Source organism: Mesoplodon densirostris, chromosome 1 (genome assembly GCF_025265405.1).
Source record: "Mesoplodon densirostris isolate mMesDen1 chromosome 1, mMesDen1 primary haplotype, whole genome shotgun sequence".
Taxonomy (NCBI): Eukaryota; Metazoa; Chordata; class Mammalia; order Artiodactyla; family Ziphiidae; genus Mesoplodon; species Mesoplodon densirostris.
In genome coordinates, this window is record NC_082661.1 from 155,518,274 (window position 1) to 155,545,270 (window position 26,997).

General features: G+C 39.6%; 2 protein-coding genes across 3 annotated transcripts in view; one reads left to right on the plus strand and one right to left on the minus strand.

Moving 5' to 3' along the window:
* Positions 1 to 26,997, plus strand: part of SMIM14 (small integral membrane protein 14) — a 69,958-nt gene that overhangs the window by 32,961 nt on the left and 10,000 nt on the right. For both annotated transcript variants that reach the window (XM_060110913.1, XM_060110902.1), the window contains one exon: positions 21,606 to 21,654. In XM_060110913.1, coding sequence (XP_059966896.1) covers positions 21,606 to 21,654 — 49 coding nt within the window. The remainder of the gene's footprint in view (positions 1 to 21,605; positions 21,655 to 26,997) is intronic.
* Positions 6,053 to 6,477, minus strand: LOC132484769 (small ribosomal subunit protein uS8-like). Its single transcript, XM_060091540.1, has one exon. The coding sequence runs from the start codon at positions 6,469 to 6,471 to the stop codon at positions 6,079 to 6,081; it is 393 nt and encodes a 130-aa protein (XP_059947523.1). The 5' UTR covers positions 6,472 to 6,477; the 3' UTR covers positions 6,053 to 6,078.

Below are 26,997 nucleotides of genomic sequence, written 5' to 3' on the forward strand. Positions count from 1 at the left end.
CAAAACAGCCCAGCCAAAAAGCGGCTGCTCCTGAATTCCAGACTTTTGTGTATCCAACTGTTGATGCAACATCTCCATTTGGACAAATAGTAGACATTTTGTACTTGATGTGTGCGTAACTGAACTTTTCTTGTCCCCAACCTTATACTTCTGTCTTCTCTATTTTTTTTTTCTTTTGGCCACGCCATGAGGCTTAGTTCCCCGACCAGGGATTGAACCCGGGCCACGGCAGTGAAAGCACCGAGTCCTAATCACTGGACCGCCAGGGAATTCCCTGTCTTCTCTATTCACTCCATTATTCTGGTTGCTCAGGCAACAGCTTTTGTGTCATCTTTTACTCTGTTCTTTCAACCCCATGGCTAATGCATAACCAAATCCCTTTGGCTCAACCTTAAAAATATATATCCAGAATCCAGCCATTTCTCACACCTCCAGTGAAACACCCTGGTCTAACCTACCATCATCTCTTGCCTAGGTTATTGAAATTAGCCTCCTTGTTGGTCTCCTTGCTTCTACCCTCTTGCCATCTCCATTTTCTTCAACTTTAGTCTCACTACAGGAGTTGAAATTATCTATTTCTGATAAGTCAGGTAATGTTCCTCCTTGCCTCAAAATTCTGCAGTAGTTCCCCATGACACTCATAGGGAAAAAAAGCAAAATTTATGTGGCCCTATGTGGCCCCCTTCACTCCACTGGTTCCGGTTTGCTCACTTTGTTCTACCGTTTCTGGCTGCCTTGCCATTCCTGAAAATACAGGTCACATACAAAGGATCAAGTGTCTAAATGGCTTTTAGACTTTTCAACAGCAAAACTGGAAGGCATTAGCACAGTGACTTTAAATTCTGAATGGAAATTATTACCAATCCATCATTCTATATCCAACCAAACTATCAAATAGGAGGAGAGTCTTAAAAAATTTTACCTCATGTACCTTTTCTTAGCTGGTTACTAGAGGATGAACTGTTTTTCACCAAGATGTAGGCATAAACCAAGAAAGAAGAGATTTCGAGTGTAGAAAGCAGTAGATCCAGCATATGAGAGAGGCAAAAGTAATTTCCAGGGTGATGGTGAATGGAGATCCCAGGATAATGGTGAAGGGACATTCCAGGGTTATAGCTACCCACATGCTTTCTTGATAAGGGAAGCTGTTTGTATACCCTAGCTGCTCACCCAGCCTAGTCCTTCATTAATAAATATGAACAGAAAAACAAGCAAAGAGTTGAAGAAAATAAAAGGACTACAATGTGGTCGCAGGTACAGCTACATTAGAAGACAAGATGAAATAGTTAGATCCTTCTAATATGAAAAGTCATTATGAATGTATAGCTAAAAATGCAGACCTAGGGGGCCTCCCTGGTGGCGCAAGTGGTTGAGAGTCCGCCTGCCGATGCAGGGGATACGGGTTCGTGCCCCGGTCTGGGAGGATCCCATATGCCGCGGAGCGGCTGGGCCCGTGAGCCATGGCCGCTGAGCCTGCGCGTCCGGAGCCTGTGCTCCGCGACGGGGGAGGCCACAACAGTGAGAGGCCCGCATACCGCAAAAAAAAAAAAAAAAATGCAGACCTATACAAGTATGTTATGCTGGCCTTAAGTACCACCAGCAACATGATTTTTTGAAATGGTAAAGTTTCAAAGTCACCAAATTCTTGGTAGAGTCATAAACAAAACTAAGTATAGTCTTCCCTTGATTTAAATGTGAAAGTCCAGTTAAATTCCTCGATAATTCTGTGCTGAGTATAACCATCCAAAAAATACTTTGTGTTTTTCTTTGAAATGGACTTATATTATTAGCTCAAGTTTTTCACTTAGTGCATGTTTGGCAGGACCTTTGAAAGTTAGGGGGGATGCAAGCCAGTCACAACAACCAAAGAACTGCCTCTCAGATATCCATATGCCCTAGTACTGACACATTTGAGAACCTTTGAATAGGGGGGAGAATTAGGGTTTATTAAAAAAAAAAAAAAGAAAGAAAAAGGAAAACCAAGTAAGCTGAAGGCAGGCAGGAAGAAAGAAGAGAAGCATAGTTAATAGAAAGCATAAAGTAAAATGTTATGTGTGAGTGGATTATACTTGCTTATTAATAGAGACAGGTTGGAGTTTTTAAATGCTGTTGTTTATCAAGGGAGACAGACACTGAAAACAAAATCTCATAGATAAGTGATAAAAGGAGTGGGGGTGTAGGGGAAGCTGTCCCAAAAGAATGTGATACTTTTAATCTCAGACAAAATTAATTCAAAGCCAAAACAGTTGGACACAGGAATAATACTGACAAAAGAGAGAATCCATCACGTCTGGGACAAACTGTTTATGTCCCAAACAACAGAGAATGCAAAAACAATTAGAAATAAAAGAAGAAACATATTTTAGAAGTATCTGAGAAATGTTAGTGAAAGCCATAGAGATGCCTTTGCAGGTTAAGGTTAGAGTATGTGTAGGTCAGGATAATGTTTGTAAATGCATAGAAGAGGTTCCAAGGAATATATCTCAGATTCATAACAATGGTTATATTGGGGAGAGTTTGAAGGGAATGTAGGCACTATTTTAAACCCACAGAAATCCTCTGATGTCGATCCTCCTTTTACAAATGAGGACACTGAGGTTTTCCCAGGTATTGGAGCCGACCAGAGAGTGGCAGAGGCACATTTGAGCTTGGCATTAGCTCCAGGCCCTGTGCTGTTTCTTCGGTACCATGATCTGCTCTGCTTCCTGTCGGTTTCCTTCAGGTACCTTAAAAAAAGCACTATATTTGCAGTCAAGGAGGCGGTAGGGGGATAGGAGAAAACTGTGGGAGAGAGACTCTTCACTGTATTTTTACCTTTTAAAACTATGAGAGTACATTACCTATTCAAATATTAACTTAAAAATAAAACTTTGTAAGCATCTTCAGAGGTATTATAAGCAGGACAGTTCTATAGAAAAACTAGTAATCACAGACTTTTTCCACTGAAGAATAAAAGTTTTGAATGCACTGTTATGTAATTTGCAGAGAAAATATATTCTACCATATTTAGCTTTTTAATAATTTTAATAAGACTGTATTCTCATCTTACCTTTGTTGATTTCTAAATTGGTACAGTTTGTTCTCATGTTAAAAATATATAGAAAAAACTTGTATGTCTTCTAAGGCTAAATGGACATAAACAGCAATTCAAACGCTTTATTATTGCCTCACCAGTTCTGTGTATGTTCTGATTATTTAACTGCTAAGCTGTACCAGTACAAAGAATATAAATCTGATTTTCATGCATTTTATTGTATTGGGTTGACCAAAGTGCCTTTGGTTTTTAAGTAAAAATAAGAGACACATTTTTCATTTTCACCAAGAACTTTATTGAACAATGTATTCACCCTTTTGTTCCACTACCTTCTGTCATTTTTCAGCCAACTTCATACTTCCATCTTCCCAAAACTTTTTTTTAAAATAAATTTATTTATTTATTTTTGGCTGTGTTGGGTCTTCATTGCTGTGCGCAGGCTTTCTCTAGTTGCAGCGAGTGGGGGTTACTCTTCATTGCGGTGCACACGCTTCTCATTGCGGTGGCTTCTCCTGTTGTGGAGCACAGGCTCTAGGCGTGTGGGCTTCAGTCGTTGTGGCGTGTGGGCTCAGTAGTTGTGGCTTGCAGGCTTAGTTGCTCCATGGCATGTGGAATCTTCCTGGACCAGGGCTCGAACCCACGTCCCCTGCATTGGCAGGCGGATTCTTAACTAGTGCGCCACCAGGGAAGTCCTTCCCAAAACTTATTATCTTTTTGAGCAAAGAACTGTTCCAGGTGCCTTTTACGGTCTTCCAGGGAATGGAAATTTTTTTCTATTAAGAGAATTTTGTAAAGACTGAAATAAATGGAAATTTGAAGGTTCATATCTGGTGAATAAGGCAGATGAATCAGAACTTCCCAGCCAAGCTGTAACAATTTTTGCATGGTCATCAAAGAAACATGTGGTCTTGTATTATCCTGATAGAATATTATGCATTTTCTGTTGACTAATTCTGGATGCTTTTCGTCAAGTGCTGCTTTCAGTTGGTCTAATTTGGAGCAGTAGTTGTTGGAATTAATTGTTTGGTTTTCCAGAAGGAGCTTATAATACAGCACTCCCTTGCAATCCCACCATATACACGATCCAACCTTCTTTGGATGATAACCGGCCTTTGGTGTGGTTGGTGGTGGTTCATTTCACTTGCCCCACCATCTCTTCCGTTCCACATTATTGTACGTTATCCACTTTTCCTCACCCGTCACAATTTGTTTTAAAAACAGAACGTTTTCATTACGTTTCAAATGCAGAAATATGGTCAAGAAGGTTTTTTTCTGCTTGACTTAACACAGAACCCAAACATCAAAGCGATTAACATAACCAAGCTGGTGCAGATGATTTTCAGTGCTTGATTTGGATATTTTGAGTATGTCGGCTATCTCCCGCGTGGTATAACGTTGATTGTTCTCAATTAATGTCTCAATTTGATCACTATCAACTTCAGCTGGTCTGCCTGACAGTGGAGCATCGTCCAGTGAGAAATCTCCAGCATGAAACTTCACAAACCACTTTTGACATGTTTGATCAGTCACAGCACCTTTTCTATACACTGCACAAAATCTTTTTTTGCATTTCAGTCGTTTTTACCTTTCTTGAAATAATAAAGCAAAATATGCCGAAAATGTTGCTTTTTTCTTCTATCTTCAATATTAAAATGGCTACACAGAAGTTCACCAGTTTTGATAAGTCTTTTTTTAAATGCACGCTGATATGAGAGCTGTCACATACAATCTAAAAAAGTTGTTTTGAATGAAGTTAAAGACAACTAAGTGCTACTAGAGCTATCTTAACAGAAAAGAATGAACGAACTTTTTGGCCAACCCAATATATCTGCAATATGGACTTTTAAAGCAAATGACTGTATCACTGTATTCTTTTTTTTTTTTTTTTTTCAGGTTATCATTTTTTTTTTTTTACAAATTTAATCAGTTATACATATACATATGTTCCCATATCCCCTCCCTTTTGCGTCTCCCTCCCACCCTCCCTATCCCACCCCTCCAGGCGGTCACAAAGAACCGAGCTGATCTCCCTGTGCTATGCGGCTGCTTCCCACTAGCTATCTAGCTTACGTTTGGTAGTGTATATATGTCCATGCCGCTCTTTCACTTTGTCACAGCTTACCCTTCCCCCTCCCCATATCCTCAAGTCCATGCTCTAGTAGGTCTGTGTCTTTATTCCTGTCTTACCCCTATGTTCTTGATGACATTTTTTTTTTTTTTTTTTTTTTTTTTTTTTTTTTTTTTTGCGGTATGCGGGCCTCTCACTGCTGTGGCCTCCCCCGCCGCGGAGCACAGGCTCCGGACGCGCAGGCTCCGGACGCGCAGGCTCAGCGGCCATGGCCCACGGGCCCAGCCGCTCCGCGGCACATGGGATCCTCCCAGACCGGGGCACGAACCCGTATCCCCTGCATCGGCAGGCGGACTCTCAACCACTTGCGCCACCAGGGAGGCCCGGCATTTTTTTCTTAAATTCCATATATATGTGTCAGCATACAGTATTTGTCTTTCTCTTTCTGACTTACTTCACTCTGTATGACAGACTCTAGGTCCATCCACCTCATTACAAATAGCTCAATTTCATTTCTTTTTATGGCTGAGTAATATTCCATTGTATATATGTGCCACATCTTCTTTATCCATTCATCCGATGATGGACACTTAGGTTGTTTCCATCTCCGGGCTATTGTAAATAGGGCTGCTATGAACATTTTGGTACATGTCTCTTTTTGAATTATGGTTTTCTCAGGGTATATGCCCAGTAGTGGGATTGCTGGGTCATATGGTAGTTTTATTTGTAGTTTTTTAAGGAAACTCCATACCGTTCTCCATAGTGGCTGTACCAATTCACATTCCCACCAGCAGTGCAAGAGTGTTCCCTTTTTTCCACACCCTCTCCAGCATTTATTGTTTCTAGATTTTTTGATGATGGCCATTCTGACTGGTGTGAGATGATATCTATTCTTATAGGAGTGTTTTATTTTTTATTTTTATTATTTTATTTTTTTTCCTCTGAGGCATTTTATTTGCATGTATGTATTACATCCCTAGAAAAAGAATCCAATGATTTTCCCTCCTGTGTGTTTTCGTCTTGCTTCTTCATGGTCCATGATGCCAGCTGAGGTTGTCAGTACAATGAAACCAAACTGACGGGACGGGAGCAGGTTATTCTGCCATTTTTCTAGATCTTTGAGTTGCACATCAAACCTGGGGCTGATCACTCCACACTTACTTAGCCTGCCTGTGGGGTTCACAACAATTTTCCCAGCCCTGTGATCATCGATGATTTCAAATTCGCCAATGTAATCATGCTTCATCATCACAGTGAGAAACCTGACGATGACTTTGGAGCACGGCCTAATAAGAACCTGGCGTTTGCCTCTCTTTTCGGCATTGTTGATACTCTTGAGAGCATCAGCCAGGACATTCATGTGCACCATTATGGCGGCACAGAAAGATGGAGGAAAGAAATAGGAGTGTTTTAAATGATACATTATAAACTGTTTCAGTTCAAGGTTGGTAAGACTGCAGTACAACGAATGCCCGTTTTGGGGTGCTCATGACAAGTAAAGCTTTACTTATTCTATTGGCATGTTTCCTTCCTATGATTTAATTACACCCTTGGGTTACACAGGTATTAGACTGTTTTTAATGCAGGTGTATTTTGCCAGGTAAGTGTTTTGCCAGGATTTGTTTGCCAGGTTCTGTTTGTCTCAGGAATGTTCAGAAACATTAAAAAATGGAGGCATTATCTGACATTACAGGCATTTTTCTAACCTAATCTAATACTCTAATTAGAACTTTAATGTTTTACTCATTAAATACTGGCTAAGAAGACTTAAAGAGGTGGATAAGAATATACAGTGAGTGGGCTGGGCTTCCCTGGTGGCGCAGTGGTTGGGAGTCCGCCTGCCCGATCCGGGGGACGCGGGTTCGTGCCCCAGTCTGGGAGGATCTCGCGTGCCGTGGAGCAGCTGGGCCCGTCAGCCGTGGCTGCGGAGCCTGCGCGTCCGGAGCCTGTGCTCCACGGCGGGAGAGGCCACGGCAGTGAGAGGCCTGCGTACCGCAAAAAAAAAAAAAAAAAAAAGAATATACAGTGAGTCCCTTTCAATTAAAATCAGATATCTTTATCATGTTACATACAGTTCTGTGTTTCATTACTTGTTAACATGGGAATATGCCTATTGATAAATATGGGTTTTTATTGATGTAGTAGTAGAATACTACTACATATGTAGAAAGATGCCAACACAAAATCATAGTCTAATTATAAATCATTCTTTTAAGTTGTAGGTTTTTTGGTGTGTGTCTCCTTCTGAGGTTAGTTTTGTTTTTAAGGAGGTATTTCCTTATAACTGATATATCTAGTTGTTTGGGTTTTTTAAAAATCACTTATATTTCCTTACAACCATAAAGATGGCCTGGCAAGAGACTTTTTCAGTTCCCCATTTGCAGAATTATTCTGTTTTTATCCTCTTTTGCTCTCTTGCCACCTCCTTCTCCTGTTCTCCTTGACTGGCTGTCTCTTGGTATACAGTTTTTTCTATTAATGATAGGCGTTCCAGAAAGAGAACAGATGGATTTAGAAATGTGAATTTAGGTTATGCTTTGTGTTTTTCCTCCTTTCTGTTGTAACCTAAGGTTTGGAATGCAGATAATCCCCCTTTTGTTTGTTTGTTGAGCTCTGTATTTCAGCTCTAATCTAAACCGTGTAACTGAAACTTCTGCATCTCTAATTTACTTACATTTGTTTCCGTATTAAAGTACTGTAAGCATGTGATCTGGGAGATCATTGGTCAGATTCCTCTTACAAGCCTGAAGGCCTTGTAAATTGTGACTAATGTCCACTGTACTTAAATAAGTCATGTTAAGTAAGACCTATTATTGGCCTTTTCCTGGAAGATGTATGCCTGAAAAGTTTCTTGAGAAACTTCTCTACCCAGCAAATATATCTACTGCTAGTATCTTTTCCTATTAATTTATATTTTTGTAAAATGTTTATTAATATGAATAATATACTAATGTTTTTTCACAAAATCAATACATTAAAAGTAAGACCAAACTTCTCACTCACTTCTCTATATCTGGCATGTTCCTACTTCCCTAGATGAATTTGGTATGCACCTTCCCAGATCTTTCTCACAAATAAACATTTAGATACTATGGTATATATATTTTATCCCCAATTTAATATTATTTAGCAAGTCCAAGGAACAAAGGAGAGGGACGTTATTTTATAGAGAAAAAGGAGTAAGTTGGGAGGGGTTGTTTTGAACAAAAGCCCATTGGAGAAAAGTAGGAGCTCAGGGTGATGATGGCTTCTCATTGACTGAGTTGCTGGGGTAGTCAGTTTCTTGTAGGAGATGCAGTGTACATCTTTTCCTGTTGGGGCCTGTGATTGATGATCTTCTGTTGAGGTCTGTAATTGACAATTCTCCTTGTAATTGACATCAGGTTGTACTGTGTGAGGACCCCCTTCTGGCCTCCTTCACAGAAGTGAGGTTATGTTTTATTTAAAAGATAAAATAGGGCTTCCCTGCTGGCGCAGTGGTTGGGAGTCCGCCTGCCGATGCGGGGGGCGCGGGTTCGTTCCCCGGTCCGGGAGGATCCCACGTTCCGCGGAGCGGCTGGGCCCGTGGGCCATGGCCGCTGGGCCTGCGCGTCCGGAGCCTGTGCTCCGCAACGGGAGAGGCCACAGCAGTGAGAGGCCCGCGTACCGCAAAAAAAAAAAAATAAATAAAATAAAATAAAATAGCTAGTGCCTGTCCTCATGGCACAAAATTCAAGCAGTACTAAGTGTAGAAATGGAAAAGTAAAAATCTCCCTATGTTCCCCAGCCTCTCATTGCCACTTTACTGATTTTAAGCTATTTACAGTTTCTCTTATATTCCTGTTATTATGGCTGTATAACAAATTACTCTAAAACTCAGTGGCATAGGAAAAACCTTTTAATTAAGTTAACAAACTGTGTGTCTAGAGTTCATACAGAGCACAGTGGAGATGGCTTGTCTGCTGCATAATGTCTGGGTTCTTAGCTGGACGACTGAGAGGCTGGGAGCGGGAAAAGCATCTGGAGGCTTGCTCACTCACTGTCTGGCAGTTGATGCTGGCTGGTGGCTGAAACCCTGCCTAGTACTGTCAGCCAGAACACCTACATACGGCCTTTTCATGTGGCTGCTTGGCTTCCTCACAGCACAGTGGCTTGGTTCCAAGGGCAAGAAGCATCCATCCCAAGAGAGGATGGGGGAGGGAAAGAACCATGCAGCCTGGATACTTTTTATAACCTAGCCTAAGAAGTCACATACAGCACTTCTACTATACTTCTGGTTGTAGCAGTCCTGAGCCTGCTCAGCTTTAAGAGGAGGGGGAATAGACTTCACCTCTTTTTTTAATTGAGGTATAACTGACAAATAACATTAGTTTTAGGTGTGCGACTTGTATATATTGGGAAATGATTGTCACAGTAAGTCTAGTTAACACTTGTTACCATACACGGTTACAATTATTTTTCTTGTGATGAGAACTATTAAGATCTACTGTCTTAGCAACTTTCAAATATGCAATATGTTATTACTAACTATAGTCACTATGCTGTACATTACATCCCCATAACTTAAATTATTTTGTAACTGGAAGTTTGTACGTTTTGACCCCCTTCACCTATTTCACTCACCTCCCAACCCCCCCACCTCTGGCAACCGCCAATCTGTTCTCTATATCTTTGAGCTTGATCTTTTGTTGTTGTTTTAAATTCCTCATATAAGTGAGATCATATGGTATTTGTCTTTCTCTGACTTATTTCACTTAGCATAATTCCCTCAAGGTCCATCCATGTTGTTGCAAAAGGCAAGATTTTGTTCCTTTTTAAGGCTGAATAATAATTCCATTATATTGATATATATGTATGATGGATATATGTGAGATGATACCTCATTGTGGTTTTGATATGCATTTCCCTGATGATTAGTGATATTGAGCATCTCTTCATGTACCTGTTGGCCATCTTTATGTCTTTTTTTGGGAAAATGTTTATTGAGATCCTCTGCCTATTTTTTGTTTTTGTTTTTTTTGCGGTACGCGGGCCTCTCACTGTTGTGGCCTCTCCCGTTGCGGAGCACAGGCTCCTGACGCGCGGGCTCAGCGGCCATGGCTCACAGGCCCAGCCGCTCCGCGACATGTGGGATCTTCCCGGACCGGGACACGAACCCGTGTCCCCTGCATCGGCAGGTGGACTCTCAACCACTGCGCCACCAGGGAAGCCCCCTCTGCCTATTTTTTAATCAGATTGTTTATTTGGCTATTGAAGTATATGAGTTCTTTATATATTTTGGATATTTAACCCCTTATCTGATATATGATGTGCAAATATCTCCTCCCGTTCAATAAGTTGCCTTTTCATTTTGATGATGGTTTCCTTTGCTATGCAACAGCTTTTTAGTTTTATGTAGTCTCACTTATTTGTTTTAGCATTTGTTTCCTTTGCTTTTGGAGTCAGATCCAAAAACTTATCACCAAGACTGATGTCAAGGAACTTACCACCTGTGTTTTCTTCTGGGATTTTTATGGTTTCAGGTGTTACATTCAGGTCTTTAATATATTTTGAGTTAATTTTAAACCATTTTTGAGTTAGGAGACTCCACCTCCTTATGGGGAGTGGTAAGATTCTGGAAGTGCGTGTATGGTTAGAAATACTGCTATGACCGTTTTTAGAAAATACAGTCTGCTATATATCTCTTTCTAGAAATTTGTTTTCACATAGAAGGGATCATAGTATATTTATGTTTCTGCAACTTGTTTTTTTTTTCACTTCATTTATTTTTTCATATTAGCAAATTTCTTAGTTCGGGTTTCTATAACAGAATACTGTAGACTGGGTGGCTTATAAACAACAGAAATTTATTTCTCACAGTTCTGGAGGCTGGACATCCAAGATCAGGGTGCTAGCATGGTTGGCTTCTGGTGAGAGCCCGTCATCTAGGTTGCAGATCTTGTATCCTTATATGGTGAAGAGAGGGCAAGAAAGCATTCTGGGGTCTCTTTTATGAGAACACTAATCCCACTCATGTGGGCTCCACCCTCATAACCTAATCACCTCTGAAAGGCCCCACCTCCTATTACCATCACATTGGGGATTAGGATTTCAAAATATGAATTTTGAGGAGACTCAAACATTCAGTCCATAGCAACAAATCAGAGTCAGCCTCATTTTCAAGTATCATGGTATTGGAATTTTGTCTTTCCTTTTAATGATACTTGTAATATGTGAATATCTAAATTATGGATGCTTGAAATAATGTAGATATACAGAGCAAAATGTCAGAGTCCCCCTTCCTCTTGCTCCCCACTCACGTATCCCATTTCATGACATTTATTGCTCTCTTAGCCAGAGGTTGCATTGAGTTTGTGGACAGTCATGTATCTATATCTATATCTTTATATATAATCAAAATAGACTGTACCATAAAGGTATAGCATATAAGTTATGTTGTTGTCTTGTCAGTGGCCATAAATTACGTGATGACTTTTGGTTCAATAAACTAATTAAACTCAAATTTAGAAGGTATATTTGTAGGATTTGGGAAAGTATATGCATATCATTTGGGCAACCTATTAGTGTTAGACATTCAAAAACTGTTTTCAAAATACTCAGACTTGCCTTTAACCTGATTATTTGAAGTCTTCAGGCTTAAATGTACATGGATTATTGTGGTCCTTCCAAGTTATTGAATATTTTTGTTAATATTGTAGGAAAATATGTAGAGATGCTACTTAGTCATTAAGAACTAAATGTGATCAAACAACCCAATCGAAAAATGGGCAGAAGACTTAAATAGACATTTCTCCAAAGAAGACACACAGATGGCCAAAAGGCACATGAAAAAATGCTCAACACTACTGATTATTAGAGAAATGCAAATCAAAACTACAATGAGGTACCACCTCACACCGGTCAGAATGGCCATCATTAAAAAGCCTTCAGGGAATTCCCTGGTGGTTCAGTGTTTGAGGTTTCACCGAGGGCCTGGGTTCGATCCCAGGTTGGGGAACTAAGATCCCACAAACCACATGGCATGGCCAAATAAATAAATAAATAAGAAGAAAAAATAAAAAGCCTTCAAATAACAAATGCTGGAGGAGGGGGTGGAGAAAAGGGAACCCTCCTACACTGTTGGTGGGAATGTAAATTGGTACAGCCACTGTGGAAAACACACAGTATGGAGGTTCCTCAACAAACTAAAAATAGAGTTGCCATATGATCCTACAATCCCACTCCTAGGCATATATCCAGACAAAACTATAATTGGAAAAGATACATGCACCCCAGTGTTCATTGCAGCACTGTTTACAATAGCCAAGACATGGAAACAACCTAAATGTCCATCGACAGATGAATGGATAGAAGATGTGGTACATATATACAATGGAATACTATCCAACCATAAAAAGAATGAAATATTGCCATTTGCAGCAACATGGATGGATCTAGAGATTATCATACTAAGTGAAGTGAGAAAGAGAAAGATACCATATGATACCACTTATATGTGGAATCTAAAATATGACACGAATGAACTTACCTACGAAACAGAAACAGGCTCACAGGATAGAGAACAGACCTGTGGTTGCCAAGGGGGAGGAAGGGATAGGGGAAGAAAGGATTGGGAGTTTGGGATCAGCAGATGCAAACTATTGTGTATTGAATGGATAAACAACAAGGTCCTACTGTATAGCACAGGGAACTATATTCAATATCCTGTGATGAACCATAATGGAAAAGAATGTGAAAAAGAATATATATATATATATGTATAACTGAATCACTTTGCTGTACAGTAGAAATTAACACAGCGTTGTAAATCAGGTATACTTCAGTAACATAAATTTAAAAAAAAAAAGAACTAAATGTGATCAGATATAGTTAGGTTTTAGCTGTCTCCCAGTTGAAACATTGGGCTTCCTCAGTGGTGTGATCATGCAGGAATAATTGAATTGAATGTACTTTGTATTTTGTCATTTCTTTAAAATTCCCCTCCTGTAATTTGGCAATGTATATCAAAATTTAAAGTGTACATACTTTCATTATAGCAACTCTACTCCGTATTCTAAAGAGATTAATCAAGTGTGTAAGAATGTATTTATATGGACATTCACCACAACATTGTTTTTCATATACAAATTTGGAAATGATGCAATTAAATGGAATGCGGTGCAGTATTAGAAATTAGGGGGAGCTGGGTTTTGGCAGTCTAAGGTTATTTCAAGCTAACCTGTTACTGTGAGCTGTGTGAGGTCTGGGCAGAGGACATTGACCAACTGTTTAACCCTTGATTTGAAAGTACTTTTTTGTTGTTGGTTTTGGAATTTCACTTTTTGAAAAAATAGTAGTGATAAATACGAATAGGCTTATTTGTACAAACAGGCAGCCCTTTCCTGCATATTGCTATAATCCGAAAGCATTCTGTGGGCCATGACCTGAGTTTTTATATACATTTTATATTTAATTTTATATAATATTTAATTATGTCATTTAATCCTCACAATGACATCAAGGTTGATAACAGATTGTACTTATCTCTTCTATAGTTTGAAACTCTGCCTAAGAAAGTAACAGACACAGAATTTGAAACCAGATACCTCTGACTTTAAAGCTTCTCTTTTGAACCACTGTTCTGTACCACACTGTTTACCAGTCCACAGGTAGACCCGGTGCATGGGAAAGAAGAGCACCTCCAATGTACATGAGGTTCTTGAGCAGACATAGAAAAACAGCAGATAAGTTCTTGTTTAGGTACTGTCTTAGTTTGCTCGGGCTTCTCTGGAAAAATACCACAGACTGGGCAGCTTAGACAACAAGTAATTATTTCTCACAGTTCTGGAGGCACTGGGAAGTCCAAGATCAAGGTGTTGCCAGATTTGCCAGGGTGATTTGGCTCTTTTCTTGGTTTTCAGAGAGCCACCTTGCCATACCCTCACATGGCACAGAGAGAATGACGTCTCTGGTCTCACCCTCTTCCTATATGGGCACTAATTCCATCATGGTGGCTCCACTCTCATGACCTCATCTAAACCTAATCACCTCCCAAAGGCCCCCACCCCCAAATTCCATCACTTTGGGAATTAGGGCTACAACATATGAATTTGGAGTGGTGGGAGAAACACGAACATCCATAGCAGGTACCTTTTGATAACTCCAAAGAGAGACTTTCTGTTTTTTGTAATTTTCTTGAAAGAATTTCTCCAAGGTAAGACTCCTCATAGAAGTTCCATTTATCTGCTTTTTGTCATTAGAGTCTTATTATTTTTTTTTTGAAGATGTTGGGGGTAGGAGTTTATTAATTTATTTATTTATTTTTGCTGTGTTGGGTCTTTGTTTCTGTGCGAGGGCTTTCTCTAGTTGTGGCAAGTGGGGGCCACTCTTCATCGCGGTGCGCGGGCCTCTCACTATCGCGGTCTCTCTTGTTGCGGAGCTCAGGCTGCAGACGCGCAGGCTCAGTAGTTGTGGCTCACGGGCCTAGTTGCTCCGCGGCATGCGGGATCCTCCCAGACCAGGGCTCAAACCCGTGTCCCCTGCATTAGCAGGGAGATTCTCAACCACTGCGCCACCAGGGAAGCCCTAGAGTCTTATTTTGATCCATCAGCCTCTGACAGCCAAGGTTCTATATGAGGCTTCCTGGATATCCTAAGAGACTATTTTAGGTTCTACATTTTCTCTAACAGGAAATCTCTGTGCCAAGACTCTTGTATTCTTTAAATCTCTGTTTTCTGCTTTTTTCCCAAGGAAGAAAAACATTTCTTCTAATCATACTATGTTGTCTCTTTGATTTTTTTTTTTTTTTTTTTTTTTTTTTTTTTTTTTTTGTGGTACACGGGCCTCTCACCGCTGTGGCCTCTCCCGTTACGGAGCACAGGCTCCGGACGCGCAGGCTCAGCGGCCATGGCTCACGGGCCCAGCCGCTCCACGGCACGTGGGATCTTCCCGGACCGGGGCACGAACCCGTGTCCCCTGCATCGGCAGGCGGACTCTCAACCACTGCGCCACCAGGGAAGCCCCGTCTCTTCGATTTTGAAGCTAACTCATCTAAGGAACTTTACATGGCCATCCTGGTTAGGTGGGGAAGATTTGGGATCTTCCCTGGGATCCTGGGATCAGTGTTAGCATGAAGGTTTACCTAGGCAGCAACCATTGGCTGTAGAGTCCACATGTGGTTCCCGCCACTCCACTGTAATACAGAAAATACTTGAAGTTTATGGCTCCATCCTGTAGATACTGCCATGCCTGTTTCCTTCATTTATTATCCTTGGTTTTCTTTTTTTTAAAATTGAAGTATAGTTGATTTACAGTGTAGTGTTAATTTCTGCTGTATAGCAGAGTGATTCAGTTCTACATATATATATATATATATATATATATATATATACATACATTCTTTTCCATATTCTTTTCCATTATGGTTGACTACAGGATTTTGAATATAGTTTTGAAAATAGTAGGACCTTGTTTATTGGTTTTCTTTTAGTTATGTTTGCTTTCATAAATGGTTTCCTTTTGGAGTAGCCAAAATCAGCATCAATAGTCCCACTGTATTCTTCAAATAAGTCAAGAGAAAACTGAGATGCACTGTAAGTTAGGTCTCTCTGTTTAAAGAGTTCCATCAAAAGACTCTCATTTTACTAAATGTGTTTTTTAAATTCTTTAAAGACTATAATTTACCCATCGTAAGTGTTTGAATCTGACATACTGAATATATATTCCAACACGCTGGTTTGGGTAAAACACTAAGTCCTGGACTAGAACTGTGGTCATGATACTTTGGCACCTCATTATTCAGAGCCTGCAGCATCATCTGCTTGTGAACATGTAGAGTGTAGCCAGGAACCCATAGGAGATCAGCCAGAAGAGCAGGATCCAGCTCCAGCTCTTGGTGGAATGTCCCAAAGATTCACTGCAGCTTGGCTAGAGATGGAGTGCTTCAGTCAGCCAGGCTCCCAGTAAATAATTTCTTCTCTTTCTTGGTCGTGTGTGTGTGCGCGTATGCGTGTGTGTGTATGCACGTGTGAAGGCACTTTTTAACAATTTTCTTAAAGCTGAAAGGGCTTCTGCCTGCATGGTTTGAGTTATAATTTGACCTGCTCAAAGTCATAATTTGACCTCCCACTCTGTGGTTCCCCTTACCTAGAAAAAAATCATTTATGAACCAACACAGCTACCACATAAAGCTGACATCATTTTTATATTTACCAATTGTATGTGAGTGAATTGGTTTTCTAGAAACTTGTGTAGCAGGACAAATTGTACATTACCGTTTTTTATCACAGTCCCAAAGGGAAGCCTACTCCTTCTGGTGACACCTAAAGGGAAAGAGATCTCTTTTAGTGCTGAAAGAAAACATTGGCTGTGTTAATCTTAGAGGCTATTAGGTGATTACATCTATGGCCATTTTCACTTTACTCTGAATTTGCTTCAGTTCAGTTTTGTTTTTGTTTTTTTTTGCGGTACGCGGGCCTCTCACTGTTGTGGCCTCTCCCGTGGAGGAGCACAGGCTCCGGACACGCAGGCTCAGTGGCCATGGCTCACGGGCCCAGCCGCTCCGCGGCATGTGGGATCTTCCCAGACCGGGGCACAAACCCGTGTCCCCTGCATCGGCAGGCGGACTCTCAACCACTGCGCCAGCAGGAAAACCCTTCAGTTCAGCTTTATATCAGTTGATTATCAACTCACTGGAGTATTCTGTAACCATTCACAATTGTGGTTGGTTACACGGTGTTTCATGCTAATGATATGTTAACTAAAATTATGATACAAAATTTTGTATGTTGTAAAGTAGAATGGAATTGAGATTAAAAATTTAGACTCTGGAGTTAGCATTGGATATGTTAGCCAACCTCTCCCAAACACGTTTCTTCATCCATAAAGTAGGAGTTATAGCACCTGCCTCCTGCCATTGAATGTGAGGATTAAATAAATTAAAGTTCTTAGTATAGTCCCTACCACATAAAAGTTCCCAGTAAATATTTGTTATTATAATGATTGTAATTACATGAAAGTATGCATATTTTAATGCTAGAAAACATAATAATGATAATTGTACTGAGTCAGTGAATTAATCCACATTAATTTCTAAGTATTCTGTAATTTTATTTTTATTATAATGTAATATAAATAATAAATTATTTAAATTATAATTTAAAGTAATATAATTTATAAATTTATCATTAAAATATATTTGTATTTAGATGTATTTCTAATGTGATAATAAGAAGGTACCCCTTCCACATTGGTAAAACATATAGGTATCTGTTATATGTCTTAGAATTGGAGGCAGTCAGACTAATGCCATTAACAGAAAACTGTGCTGATTTGTGCATATCTAGAGAGCATTTGGTTCTGAGGTTGACTAAATACAGCAGCTAAGTAATACTGCTTACATGCCCCAGCCACAGTGGCCTTGTGGTTCCTCAACACCAGCTCACAGGCACCTTTTCATCTAGGGGCCTTTCCTAGTTGTTTACTCTGTCTGGAATTCCTGAATGCTCATCTCCTTGATCTTTTACTACTATTATTGTGTAGATAGTCCCTTAAGTGTTATTGCCTCTGTCTGCCTAATTTAAAGTGGCTACTGGGGCTTCCCTGGTGGCGCAGTGGTTGAGAGTCCGCCTTCCGATGCAGGGGACACAGGTTCGTGCCCCGGTCCGGGAAGATCCCACATGCCGCGGAGCGGCTGGGCCCGTGAGCCATGGCCGCTGAGCCTGCGCGTCGCGTACCGCAAAAAAAAAAAAAAAGTGGCTACTGGACTGCCACTGTATGCCATCCTACTTTCATTCTCTGTGTGGCTCTCTGACATTTTTATAATATACTTGTTAATTGTCTGATTTCCCCCCAAGACTGTATGATCCATAAGACTAGAAACTTTGTCCTTTTCATACCATATCCTCAGTACCTGGAACTGTACTTGGCGTGTAGTAGGCATTCAGTAAACATTTTGAATGAATAAGTAAATAAATGATTGTTGCATTATAACTAGACATAATGAGCATCTCACATTTCTAAATGAACATTTTTATATAACTACACAAAAATACTTGTTTTTTCTCATATTTCATGGGTATTTCCTAGGCGTCTTTAGCTGGTTGTCATTATCAGCAGTGTTGAGTAATTTAAGGGCCAGATAGTAAATATTTTAGGCTTGGAGTCTCAATGGCAACCACTAAACTCAGCTGTTGTAGTGAAAGCAGCCATAGACAATATGTAAACAAATGGGTGTGGCTATGTTTCAGTACAACTATTTATAAAAATAGGCCTCCAGCCTACAGGTTTTAGTTTGGTGACCCTGGCTATAGACTACAAACCCACTGCAAGGGTGTGGGGTGAAACCCAGACCTGCCAGCGTCACAGGGAGGTCAAAAACGAACACAGTGAGCATCTTATCTGGTAGACCCACATTGAGAAAGGAGAATGAGACTGATGGAAGCATGAAGAAGAAGCCTAGAGCTGGTGGTGTGGCCCTCCATGGAAGTAGATTTGTGAAAAAATGGATATATAAAGACTTGGGGGCTTTTCACATGGAAATCATGTCATTTGTAGATATCATTGAGCTACAGCCAGCCAGCAAGTCAGACCTGAAGACAAGGGCATCAGTTAGCCAAAAGCCAGGGCTGGCACTTGAGTTACATAATGTACAGTGAACTGATAATTCATTGGTCATTTCGATCACAGCTGTAGATTTTGGGATATGCTATGTGATTGCTAAATACTAAACCCAAGAAAGATACTTTTACTCCTTATTTGATATCTTAAGTAATTAGATAGTACTTGTTCAATCCAAAGACCTAATAAATCTTTTTGTTTTACATTCGCTACAATGCTACTTAGAGGTGGAGGAGTAATGGGAAAAGATATATATGCTTATAAAAATGTAAGGACATCTCTGGAGAGATTCACAAAATAACCTGAGTGCTGTGGAGGCTGAAGGACAGAAGAGAGCAAGAGATTTACCTTGCATAGAGTATCCTTTTGTACTTTTGAATTTTGTACTGTGTATATGTATTACTTATTGGGAGAAAATTAATGAAACTTAAAGTATATGTAAAGTAGGAGGTTCATTAGGTCTGATTTGTGACCCAAGGGTCTAGTAATCTTTTTTTCAATTTCTTTAGAATGTGTAATTTTTTACAATATTATTAGCTATAGTCACCATGCTGTACCTTACATTCTTATAACTTATTCATTTTTTAACTGGAAATTTGTATCTTTTGACCCCCCTTCACCCATTTTGCCCACCCTCCTCCCCCTGCCTCAGGCTACCACCAGTCTCTTCTCTATACCCATGAGATCTTTGTTTTTAGGTTCCACATATAAGTGGATCATACAGTGTTCATCTTTTTCTTTCTGACTTATTTCACTTAGCATAATGCCCTTGGGGTCCATCCATGTTGTCACAAATGGCAAGATTTCATTCTTTTTTATGGCTGAATAATACCTCCTGTGTGTGTGTGCGTGTGCGTGTGTTTATCCATTCATCCAACAGTGGACACTTAGGTTATTTCCATGTCTTGGCTATTGTAAATAATGCTACAGAAAACATGGGGCTGCATTTATCTTTTTGAATTAGTGTTTTTGTTTTCTTCGGGTAAATACCCAGAGTGGAATTGCTGGATCATATGGTTACACTATTTTTAATCTTTTGAGGAACCTCCATACTGTTTTCCATAGTGGCTGTGACCAATTTTCCCACCAACAGTGCACAAAGGTTCCCTTTTCCCATGTCCTTACTAACACTTGTTATTTATTGTCTTTTTGATAATAGCCGTAGAATGCATAAATTTTTAAAGAGGTTTTGGATTGATTCTTTTCATATTTAGGAAGGTTTAAGGTTTAAGGTATGATATATTCCCAGCATATTTTTACATTAATTAGATCTGTTTTCTCATTCTAATTCAAGTAGAACTACTTTGGGGACTTTCCTGGTAGTCCAGTGGCCAAGATTCCACGCTTCCAGTGCAGGGGGCCCAGGTTCGATCCCTGATCAGGGAACTAGATCCCACGTGTCGCAACTAAGAGTTTGCATGCTGCAACTAAAGACCGTGCATGCCACAACTAAGACCTGATGCAGCCAAATAAATAAATAAATATTTAAAAAACAAAAACCAAAAAACAAATAGAACACTTTTAGTGGTATACACCAAAGCAAGCCTGATCATCTTAGAGAACAACTTACAAGATGATTTGTTCTGTTAATTCCAATAATTGTTTTAGATGAGGTCATAATTTGTTTGGCACAGTAATAATAATAGCTAACGTTTCTTCTTTCTTGGGTTTTACGACATTTCATATGCACTGTGTATTTTAATTCTCACTTGTACTCAGATATAGGTAATATCATCCCCATTTTACCAGATGAGGAAACTAAAGCTTAGAGGTGTTAAAGAATTCACCCAAGGTCTTGAAACTCTAGAAAGTTGCAGAGCCTGACTTTAAATCAATATCTGCCTTTTTGCAGAGCCCATGCTTAACCAGCTAAGCACGACTGCTCTGTAGTTGCTTCCCCAAAGAATTGCAGGTTATGCGTTAACTGCTTTAATGGAGAGGGGGTGTCATTATAAAGTAATGAGGCTGAATTGAAAAGTTGCATGTTCATTCAGTTTACTGTGTATCATCTCTCTTAAGATTTATGAGATTATCATTTCTAAACATCCTAAAAGCCCTCAGCATAGAGTGACCATTCATAAAAGGATGATATATGTTTATTGATAGATGGGTTTTTACTTTTCACTTATCTTTTTAAAATTCATAATCATATGGTTCCAAAATTAAATTGTATATAAAGGTAGACATTGAAAACTTCAGGTCCCATCTCATCAGAGCCTACTCCATTCCTCCATCCCACCCCCAACTCCTGTGGTATCATTTTTATTAGTTTCTTCCTTGTCTAACCACTGTTTATGCAGATGTAAGAAAAAAGGGAAAAAAAATTCCTTCCTTTCAAAGGTGCATTTTCTACAAAGAGAACCTATTTTTTCTATTAGAAGCAGAGGCTTCTAATTTTCAGGGAGAAAAAAACCTTATTAACGAAGTTTACTCTTTTTCTAGTAGCTCTCCTCTACCGTTAAGTGCTTTTCCTTTGGGAAATCTAATAACATACAGCAGCAGGAGTTTCTGTCACAGGTGGCTTTTTATTTTTTTTTCTGAATTTTAAATTTTATTTTATTTATTTATTTTTTATACAGCAGGTTCTTATTAGTTATCTATTTTATATATATTAGTGTATATATGTCAATCCCAATCTCCCAATTCATCCCACCACCACCACCCATCCACAGGTGACTTTTAAAAATTCCTAATTTAAATAGGTGAATTACACTAGATCACAGTATATTTGAATATTATGTTGAGGAGAAAATAATCCCCCCAAACTGAACAGCCCCTCAATATATTTTATGTTTTTATCTGATTTTGAAGGTATGCTATATACTGTAGTAGCATTCATTAAAAAGCAAAACATGATCTTTCTAATAAATAGTATCCATTTTTGGTTAAGTCCAGTGGCTAACTTTCCTTTCTTCTTATTCATTGTAGTTGAGGCAGTCCCAGTCCTACTGCACAGACACAGAATGTCTTCAGGAATGTAAGTAATGATGGGACAGGAGGAGGCTTGGCATTGGGAGCAGAATTAGAGACCAGAATAAGACTGAATTTTTTGCCAGAAATTATTCTTACAGTTTGCCCTTTAAGGAAATGGTTCTTAGTAATGTATTTCCTACTTAAATATTTAATTTTTTAACTTAAAAAATTGTGTTTTTTGGTCCTGCCACAAAAACAAAACCTGTTCATTGAATAAAATTATAAAATCACAGATAAGAAAAAAAAAAGAAAAGGAAAAGCTTCCAGAATAATAAAAGATGACCACTGTTAACAACTTGGTGTAAACCCTTCCAAGACCCTTTTTGGGGCAAATACACGTGGAACAGGGCACTTCTGGCTCGTTGAACTGAACACCGAGGCTGCTAGCACAAACCCCTCACTCTTTCCCTACCATCTATTTACATCCATTGGCAACTTTGAGAATTTGTGAGTGAAGGAAGGGGAGGCCATTTTTTCCCAAGGTTTGGAAGCTTTGGGAGACATTGGAGTCATTCCTTTGGCTCTGACATTAGCATGCTCAAGACAGTAAGGGCAGTAGGGAGGTTTCTCCATGGCTTTATGGGCAGTGGTGATGGTAAAGTGAGAATCAGTGCAGGAAGATGGATTCCGCATGGTGAATGTAGCTGACAGACTTATAATATGAGGCATTTTTTTTCAGGACAGAAATAACTTGAGAGATACTTTGAGGGGAAATAATAGCCAATCCAGTCTTATACCATAATAATTTGACTGTAAGAATGGAAGTATGATGTTTACAGGATGGTGAAGCCTGGCACAATTCGATTTCATATATACTTACAAATATGGGATCACTTTATATATGTTGCTTTTCACTACTGTATTGTGAGTATATCAGCATGTATTTACCTTAAAAATATTTACTGACTAAATAATAATTCATTATGGGGATGCACCAGTGTTCAAATAATTCCCTTTTGTTGGAATCTTAGGTTGCTAATATATTTTTGCTGTTATAAATAATGCTTGAACAAACATCCTTTTGCACATTTTAAGGCTTTTGACATATTGCCAAATTGCGTTTATTAATAGGCTAGTTGCATATACTTCACATCTCTGAAGCTGAGCACCACTTTTTGTATGTGAAACTAAAACAAAACACAGTAAGGTATCATTATAAAGGAACTTGTTAGTACATTATTAATGTGAACTGGGTATTCCATCAAATTCTGTAAATGTAACAACTTAGAGAAACAGGAGCTAGTACAGTGCCTGTCCCAAAGTAGAAACTGTGTCAGAATGTAGTCCTTTGGTGCAGCAGGGTAATAATTATATGCCTCTGGGCAAGAAAGTAATGGGCAGACTTGCGTTAGGTTTTTGGGGATGATGGGTGGTGGTTCCCCAACTCCAGATTTCTTTATGTTGTCTCTTCAGTAGCGTTCATTAATCTGCAGTGTGCCCTCTGATAAGCATCATAAATTTCTGCCTCAGCAGTAAAGCTAAAACGTGTTCTTCTAGTTGAAAATAATCTTATTGAACTCCTTATGGGAAAACAAGTGTTTATTGTATTTGTGGTATTTGTGACCCTTGAGCCAGTCCCACCTGTAAACCAAGTATACGCTTATTTCTGTGGGTGAAATTTCACTTCTTTAATCCAAGTATAAAGGCACAACTCTAGAGCTTGAGTATTAATTCAGTTATCTTGGCCAGTCGTTCCACCCCACCCCATGTCTTTAAATGGTTTAAGCAGTTGTTTCCTCTGAGCGATATAATTACTTTTCTGTGTATTCTAAATTTTCACGAATGAGCTTATGCTGTTTTCATAAAATATATATTAATCGGGGGTCCCCGCAACCCCTTCTTCTGTTTCAGTAATTTGTGAGAATGGCTTACAGAAGGCAGGAAAACAGTTTAATTACTATTACCAGTTTATTACAAAGGATGCAACTCGAGAACAGCCAAATGGAAGAGATGCCTAGGGCAAGGTATGAGGAGAAGGGGTACAGAGCTTCCCTGTCTTCTCTGGGTGCACCACCCTCCCAGCTCCTCCATGTGTTCACCAACCGGGAAGCTCTGTGAACCCCGTTGTTTAGGGTTTTTATGGAGGTTCCATTCCATAGGCATGAATGAGTAAATCATTGGCCATTGGTGAATAACTTGGAAGCTGGAAGTTCCAACCCTCTAATCACTTGGTCAGACTCCCAGTGACTCCCCATCCTGAAGCTTTCTGGGGACCCACTAAGAATCACCTCATTAACATCAACTCAGGTATGGTTGAAAGGGGTTTATTATGAATAAGAAAAGACGTTCCTCTCACCCTTATCACTCAGGAAATTCCAAGGATTTTAGCAGCTTTCTGACAGGAACCAGATGAAGACCAAATATGTATTTCTTATTATATCATAATATCACAGTATCCATTGTGCCTGCCATGATGTGCTGCATATATTTGAGATGATTTAATAGAATATGAAGCTCATTACTTCACGTGGTAGCAGAATCTAGTTGCAATCTGTGAGTATATCTAGTTGCTGCATGATTCTTTATATTGAGCTACATTCCACTTCATCGTGATATTTACCCACAGTTTTGTTCTCTAGAGCTGCATAGAATGAGTCTGCCCACTCTTCTGAAAGACTGTCTTTCAGATAAAGAGTTGTGGAAACCAGCTCTACTGCCAATTTAATTTTGGAGTAAATCAAAAGATGGGCAGATGTTCTGAGGATATTGTAATTACTGTATACAACTCCAAAATCACAGGGTTAAAGCCTGCTGGTGCACTGTCCACTTTCATGCTGTTCTGTTTCTGCTTTTCCCACTGGAAACCTATATACATTTATAGAAATAATCCCTCAGGATCTGCCAGCTCTTAGAGCCTCCCTCTCTTTCATCTTCCTGGTGTCCAGCTAAGTTAATAGCTTCATTGTGAATATTCCATTTGACATCTTATTTGTAATACTTTTTCTTATAACCAAAGACTTAACCCTTGAGTAAAATGGAACCCTGTATTTTGGTGTACAAAGTCCTTTTACATTTTTATGATTTGACATTTTTCTAGACCATAGAGTAAAAAGTATTTACCCTCATTTTTTTTTTTTTTTTTTTTTTTTTTTTTTTTTGCGGTACGCGGGACTCTCACTGTTGTGGCCTCTCCCGTTGCGGAGCACAGGCTCCGGACGTGCAGGCTCAGCGGCCATGGCTCACGGGCCCAGCCGCTCCGCGTCATGTGGGATCCTCCCAGACCGGGGCACGAACCCGTGTCCCCTGCATCGGCCCGCGGACTCTCAACCACTGCGCCACTAGGGAAGCACTATTTACCCTCTTAAGGCAATTAATTCCTAGGCAGTGAGGGGAACAGACTTGATATCCCGCATGTGATTGTGCTTCTTAATATCTAGATTACTTGGCACTACGTTAATATTTAGAATATTTAGTGCCAAATGGTTGTCGCAATAAAAAATAGTGGCCAGCTCATTCAAAGGCCCTTTCAGCTCTCTGTGTTGACTTTAAAATAGCTGCTCCTGGTATTTGTTTGCATTAGCCGCATGCTGTGTCAGGGAGTTTGAGTAGCACGCCTATTCTGAGACTTCACGAAGAAGTAGATCTTGTCATAAGGGACTGCGAATAATCACAGAAAGCCTATAGTGACCCCATTCATCCCTATTCCTAGATATTTCAAAAAGTCTAAGTCAGTTCAGATACCCAGTGTCTCCAATCCCAAGACATTTTAGGTTTACTGTTTTTGCTTCATTCAATTTAATGTTTTTATATATGGTTCAAAAATCAAGAAGTTAATTAGTGTATAGTGAAAAGGTGTCTTCCTACTCATATTCTCCCATCTAACCATGTCCTATCTCTAGGTATTATTGGCCTTCTATGTAGCTTTCCAGAATTTCTTTATGCATGTACAGGCAAAATATATATTACTTGTCCCCCTTTCTTAGTACACACTGTTTTTCACCTGCTTTTTTTCCTCTGTCAAAAAATAGCATATCTCATGGAGACTTCCCTCAACATTGATTTATAGCTTCATAGTATTCCATTTTACAGATATACCATAATTTTTTTTTGAGAATTATGTTTTATTTGATAGACTTGCTGAGGACTTAAGCCTGGAAGACAGCCTCTCAGATGACACTGAGGGACTGCTCTGAAGAGGTAAGGGAGGAGCCAGGATATATAGGAGTTTTTGCAAGAAACCCGGTAGTAGGAACATCAAAAGATTACTGTTAATTAAAGAAAAACAGGGACTTCCCTAGTGGTCCAGTGGTGAAGACTCCAGGCTTCCACTGCAGGGGGTGTGGGTTCGATCCATGGTTGGGGAACCAAGATCCCGCATGCTGTGTAGCACAGCAAAAAAAAAAAAGAAGAAGAAGAAAGGAAGAAAGAAAAAAAAAGAAAATCAGACATCTCAAGTTAATGAAGTCAGCGCTTTTCTTTGTACGGAAGATGCAAGAGTCTGAGTGCATTTAAATCATTCCTTGAATACACACCTTATCAATGAAAAAAAATGTTGCCTGCCAATTCAGTAAACAAAGGATGTTGCACCCATCAAGCCATCACATTACAGCTGCCTGAGGGTGAGCCCTGAGGGAACTCAGCATAGAAATAGGATGCCTGCCATCAGACACTGCAGCCACCACCAGCCCCCCATAGTGCACCCTGAGGAGACGCAGGATGAGAAAACACAGGAGAGAGATATACCATAATTTCTTAATCAGACACTCTTGGCAGACGTTTAGGTCTGTTTCCAGTTTTTTGTTAATAACCTTGCACAGTATGTCCGTGTGAAGGTACATTCTAGAGCCAACCTTAAGTTTGTGCTACTGCTGTAAACAGAAAAACATTGACTGTGATCAAGAGGTTCGACTATAATTGGTTCAGCTATTGTCCTTTATTCTGAGATGGGCCTTAAGTTATTAGAGAATAAGAGAAATGCTCTTATCAAACCTGGGAGGTCAGGTCAAACCTGGGAAGTCAGGTCAAACCTGCATCCATTTGGCCTTTTAAGTGGAGAATTCTTCTGCATACTACCGCCCTGCAGAAATTTTAGAGGCGCCCGTACTTTTTCTTCCTCCTCCTACCGTAATCAGTCCAGGCAGTCGCCAAGTGTTATGCTTCTTTCATCCTGTTGCCATTTGTGTCTGACCCTTTTTCATTCTCACTTCACCTTCTTATCCAGCCTAGCTATTCACACAAGGAATTTTCTGCACTCAGTCTTTTCTGTTCTCTAGTTGATCCTAATACTGATTTTAACTAGAGCACATATTGATAATGGTTGATGTTTTTTGAATACCTACTGTGTACCAGGCATTGTGCTGCTTTCCATGTACTGACCATTTCTCTCTTCTATCTTTCTAACTACCCT

Coding starts and splice junctions, on each gene's coding strand:
- LOC132484769 (XM_060091540.1), bottom strand. CDS start 6,471: ATGGTGCACATGAATGTCCTGGCTGATGCTCTCAAGAGTATCAACAAT.